The sequence below is a fragment of the Salvia splendens genome, chromosome 22 (genome assembly GCF_004379255.2).
Source record: "Salvia splendens isolate huo1 chromosome 22, SspV2, whole genome shotgun sequence".
NCBI classification, from domain to species: Eukaryota; Viridiplantae; Streptophyta; class Magnoliopsida; order Lamiales; family Lamiaceae; genus Salvia; species Salvia splendens.
Genome location: NC_056053.1, coordinates 5,009,434 through 5,015,561, shown reverse-complemented (window position 1 = coordinate 5,015,561; position 6,128 = coordinate 5,009,434). Strand labels below are relative to the sequence as shown.

At 36.4% G+C, this 6,128-nt stretch overlaps 1 protein-coding gene across 1 annotated transcript; it reads right to left on the bottom strand.

Moving 5' to 3' along the window:
- Window positions 1–1,094, bottom strand: LOC121787947 (36.4 kDa proline-rich protein-like). The gene has a single exon (XM_042186790.1). It carries the CDS (start codon window positions 1,064–1,066, stop codon window positions 176–178), a length of 891 nt encoding a protein of 296 aa, XP_042042724.1. The 5' UTR covers window positions 1,067–1,094; the 3' UTR covers window positions 1–175.
- Between the last annotated feature and the right edge of the window lie 5,034 nt (window positions 1,095–6,128).

Below are 6,128 nucleotides of genomic sequence, written 5' to 3'. Positions count from 1 at the left end.
TATGCAAAGAAAGATCATTCAACGAATAGTAGTACTAACATTCGTTTCGAATCAGAAAATTACTACTACAATGCAAACTCAATTAAAAAAAATAAAAATAAAAAGAAGAAGAAAGGAAACGATAAACCCTAACACAATTAATTTTGGAGAAAAGTAGCATAGATTGGTGGATTGTTCAAGCAGAGCATTGGAAGCCAGAAGGTGGAGTCTTGCCGCATTCGAGGAGGAGCTGAAGAGCAATGGGAATGATGATGTTGATGTTGAGCAGCTTCGCTTTAATGGTCGTGCAGAGGCACAGCGCCGCGTCTAGGTCCAGCAGCCCGCCGAGAACCGGGCAGCACGCCTCCTTCGCGCCGCTCCCGATCCCTATGTGGATCAGCCCGCCTAGCACGTCCACGCACGCGTCCAGCTTTAGCGTCGGGCATGTTTGTGGCGGCGGCGGTGGTGACACGGCCGGTGGAGGCGGCGGACATGGCGTTTCCGGCGGCGGTAGGGTTGGAGTGGTCGGTGGCTCGGGATTGGTCGGCGGGGCCGGGGTGACCGGGGGGTAGACAACGGGTGGTTTAGGGTTTACCGGGGGGTAGACAACTGGTGGTTTAGGGTTGACTGGGGGGTAGACAACGGGTGGTTTAGGGTTTACCGGGGGGTAGACAATGGGTGGTTTAGGGTTTACCGGGGGGTAGACAACAGGTGGTTTAGGGGTATGTGGTGGTTTAGGGTTTACCGGGGGGTGGACAATGGGTGGTTTAGGGGTATGTGGCGGTTTAGGGTTGACCGGGGGGTGGACAACGGGTGGTTTAGGCACGTGCGGTGATGGGTTCGGGTGGTTAGGAGGGTGGTGGATGGGTGGCTTAGGCACATGAGGGGTGTGATGATGAGAGGGTGGCTTGGGGGTGTGGGGTGGCTTGTAGGGGGGGCCATGGGGTGGTGACTCAGGCGGGGGTGGCTTGATCTTAGGGGGGTGTTTGGGGTTTGGGTTCGGACAATATGGGCATGCTAGGGAGAGGTGCAAAAACCCCAAGTTGAGAGCAAGAATTAGGGTTTGGAAGAGATTGAGGTTGCCCATGATTGGGAGGGGTAGTTTTGGATGTGTTGCAAACCAATTCTTTTATAGGCAAAATGGAGGCCAAAACTATGTGCTGTCTTAGATTGTCTACAAAACCACAAGCTATTTGCTTTTTTTTGGAGATATTATATGAAAATCATGAGTTTCTACTAAAATTCCTCTTAATTGAGTTAAGGGGTTTTGGAATGATCAATAGTAGTACAACATTGATAAATTGATAATAGGGTTAAGGCATGATTGAGTAGTCACAGCAATCTTGACATTAAACAAGCAGAAGTGGCCCCCAAAAATTGAAGCTTTGCAGCTGCAAAATTTTACCATTTTGTGAAGCTGTTGAACCCGTGATTGGTCAAATTGAAATGTGTATGATATAGGGAGTATTAATTTTGGTGGAGTATATATGTGAGCCAATAAAATTACCTAAACCAAAAAAGTAAGGCTAGTGCATGTGAACTTGCAAGACTACAAGAGGGAATCCACTTTGGTGGAGGGGGAAAAAATTACAAAGATTTGGGTGTCACAAGACGCCATTGTTTCACAAGAAGGCAATAAAAAATATTATCCTTTGTCGACAAGTTGTGGTGATGAGAGAGAAGAAATTGCCGAAATCAGCGTAAATTGCGTCGGATCTGTCCAATTTTATATGTACTAAAATGTCATATATAGATAATATTATTATATAGTAGTAAAGCATTAAGTATATTAATTATTCAATCAGCGAGTATTTATTACTCCCTCCGTCCATAAAAAATAGGACACATTGTGAATGACACAGATTTTAATATGGAATTGATAAAGTAGGAGAGAAGGGAAAAAAGAATGAGAGAAGTAGGGTTAATGGAAGGTGAGATCCATATTATTAGTAGGAGAGAAAGGAAAAAAGTAAGAGAGAAGTTGTTGAAAATTTTTATTTTTTAGATGTGCTCTATTTTTTGTGGACAACCAAAAATGACAAATGTGCTATATTTTTCATGGACGGAGAGAGTATTTACAATAAGGGGTGTATGAAGATCCATTCATTCAGATTCTCGGTAATGATTACACGGATTTTAATATAAAATTAATAATTTAAAAGGAAAAAATAATCGTAGATTTTGATAGGCTTTTACCTATCAAAGGAGTTATTTGAGAGAAATAGGCGTGAATTGAGAGAGATAGGATAGAAATCGGTTTCTCCAAGAAGAGGGAGAACCGTAGGGAGAGAATGATAAATATTAATTTAATTCATTCTGCTTAATAATAATAATGAAAGACTCCACACATATTATAAATAAATATGTGTGGTACAAAAAGTCTCCTATAAACTAGGAAAGCAAATCAAAGCAAATAAAATCCTAACTATTAGGGAAAGTAAATAAAATCATAATAACTAAATAATACTAAAACATAAATAAACTAAATAAATATACGAAGAGAATATCAGCTCCCTTCCGGAATAAAATAGAATATCATGTCCCTATCAGATTTGTAGTATTGTGCATCCACTATAGCATTCTCATTTTCATCCACAATCTAGTTTCAACCGTAACGATATGCAATATAGGAGTAATAAACTCGTGGATAGACGTCACCACGGTTCAGGAACCGGCGGTTCACGGTTCGGAACCGCCGGTTCCGGTTCAAGAAAAGCGTGAACCTGAACCGGCCCGTCCTAGGTTCGACGGTTCCAGTTCCTGAGCCGTGAATCGGTGGTTCATCTAAACCGCCGGTTCCTATCCGGTTCCGGGCCGGTTCGGCGGTTCATGTTATTTTTTTTATTTTTTTACATTGTAATTCAAGTAAAAAATGTAAATATACTTGCATAAATAAAATTAGAATAAAGCGATGTACAAATGCAATTTTATTGATACAAATTACAACTTCAAAATTACAAATTACAACTTTAAAATTACAAATTACAAAAGACTTAAAGTCTTGATTACAATTTACAAATTACATATTCGAAACAAAGGGGAGAAAAAAAATAAAGGAAAAGGACTTGAGCTCAACTTAAATTTAAAATTTAAGTTGAGATGCGTACTTATCCTCAATGCTCAATTGCATTTTGGAATCAAAGTCCACGTAGTTCTCTTACCTTGCTTACCTATTTGGCTTGATCGGAGGAATTGGCCTACTCTTCTTCGTCGGGGAAGTAGTCTTGGTCGGGTTGTACTACTTGATTGTCCCAATCCGGTTCTTGGTCTCTAATTTCGGCGGAGCACCAATCATCAAGTAACATGGTGGCTTCCATGTTTTTCCCTGTGAGTCTACTTCTTCTGTCGTCCAAGACGTTGCCTCCAACACTAAAGGCAGACTCGACGGCGAAAGTGGAAGCCGGAACCGAAAAGATCTCCTTGGCCATTGATGCAAGGATGGGAAAATCTTTCTCGTGTGATCCCCACCAATCTAGGACGTCGATTTGTTGGGGAACGAGACCTCCTTCTTCATCATTGAATGAAAAGTGTGAGTCAAAATATAAATCTAACTCACTTGCCGAATTTGTCGTCCTTCCTCCGCTGCTGTAGCCGTATAGGTCCGCCAATTGAGATTGGGCGTCGGGGTCATCAACTTGGAAGAAGCCAAAGTTATGTGTTTGACGGGGGGTCTAGGTCTCACTTGGTGGGTACTGTTGTACTTGGCTTCGTAATCATGAAAGAGATCCCGCAAGTCGAACTCAAAACTTCTTTACAGGGTTGGGAGGTGGGGGAGGTTTATTTGGAGTGTTTGGGCTAGGTTTATGTAGTTGTCGTCGTCCTCGTCATTCGATTGCAAAGCTCGGAGTGGTCAAGATCAATAGAAGCCAAATTGTTGTAATAAAATTTTAAAATTTTTAAAGTACAAACTGGTCTCCATTTTGGATCCAAAACTTTTGCAAGCAAAAAACCGTTGGGATCTCATTGAAATACTTGAGCCATTTTTCAACCTTGTAATATAAAACACACATTAATTCAAGATTATTTGCGGAATTTTTCATTGCAGTTTTAAAACCAAGTGATGTACATGCAATGTTCTAAAACATGAACGGATGTGCAATAATACACAGCCGATAACTCAACGGTTGCATTTTTAAAACCTTTGAATAATTTAAATAAACTCATGCTTTGATCCCAACAAGAAGAGGTTAGATATAAATCATCTACAGGGAAAGTTCTATAAAAATCAACCAAATATTCTATATGCTCTAATGTAGAATACAACATATCATATGTAGAGTTCCATCTAGTAGACATGTCTAAAGTAAAAGTTGTGTACCTTATTTTCTTCGAATGACAATACTTCTTCCACGCCTTGCCAATTTGAGGCTTCCAGTGGATCAAGGATACAACTGTCGTAATAGGTTGTATATGTCTTTGCCATAAAGACAAAGCATCTTGTACACATAAATTTAAAATATGACAAATACATCGTTGGTGAAAATACTTACCACTTATCACCGGGGAGCAAGCCGCAATTAAATCGGGTATACTTGCAGTGTTAGCGGTTGCGTTATCAAAACCAACCAAAAATATTTTGTTGCATAAATCATAATCATTCAAAACTTGAATAATTAAAGATGCAATTGCTTGTGCGGTGAAGGAAATTGTCTAAAACCAATTAAACGTTTATTTAAAGACCAACTATTATCTATAAAATGACATGAAATTCCCATGTGAGAATTTCTTTGAAAAGAATCCGTCCACACATCAGAGCAAATATTAACTTTGTGCCCTAAGTTGGATAGAAATTTTCCAACGTCTCTTTTTTTATCAAGAGGGAACATCTTTTTTGGTCCACGAACTTTACCAAAGTATCATTTTAGGTCCGTTAACTTTGAAAATATCATTTAAGGTCCACCAACTATGAGTTAATATCGTTTGAAGTACTTTTTACTATTTCCAAGTTTTTTTGGACGAAAATACTCTCAATACCTTAAAGGGTGTATATTTTGAATAAGAGAGAACATCTTTTTTGGTCCACGAACTTTACCAAAGTATCATTTTAGGTCCGTGAACTTTGAAAATATCATTTAAGGTCCACCAACTATGAGTTAATATCATTTGAAGTACTTTTTACTATTTTCAAGTTTTTTTGGATGAAAATACCCTCAATACCTTAAAGGGTGTATATTTTTAATAAATTTATCATATACTCATATTTTTTATAAATATCTTTACAATATATTTTTGACAACTTTTCTAAATATAATTTGACCTTCAATATTATCATTTAATTTTGTGACATGCCAGAAAAGATCTTTATTCAATTTTTATTATTAAAGAAAAGTTCTTTATTCAATTTTAAAAAAATTAATATAAAAAATTGAAGAAGCAATTTTACTCGCATGTCACAAAATTAAGTGATAATATTTAAGGTCAAATTATATTTAGAAAATTTGTCAAAAATATATTGTAAAGATATTTATAAAAAAATATGAGTATATGATAAATTTATTAAAAATATATACACTTTAAGGTATTGAGGGTATTTTCGTCCAAAAAAAACTTAGAAATAGTAAAAAGTACTTCAAATGATATTAATCTATAGTTGGTGGACCTCAAATGATATTTTCAAAGTTCACGAACCTAAAATGATACTTTGGCAAAGTTCGTGGACCAAAAAAGATGTTCCCTCTTTTAATAAATTTATCATATACTCATATTTTTTTATAAATATCTTTACAATATATTTTTGACAAATTTTCTAAATATAATTTGACCTTCAATATTATCATTTAATTTTGTGACATGCAAGAAAAGATCTTTATTTAATTTTTTATTATTAAAGAAAAGTTCTTTATTCGATTTTAAAAAAAAATAATATAAAAAATTGAAGAAGCAATTTTACTTGCATGTCACAAAATTAAGTGATAATATTTAAGGTCAAGTTATATTTTGAAAATTTGTCAAAAATATATTGTAAAGATATTTATAAAAAAATATGAGTATATGATAAATTTATTAAAAATATATACACTTTAAGGTATTGTGGGTATTTTCGTCAAAAAAACATGGAAATAGTAAAAAGTACTTCAAATGATATTAGTCTATAGTTGGTGGACCTTAAATGATATTTTCAAAGTTCACGGACCTAAAATGATACTTTG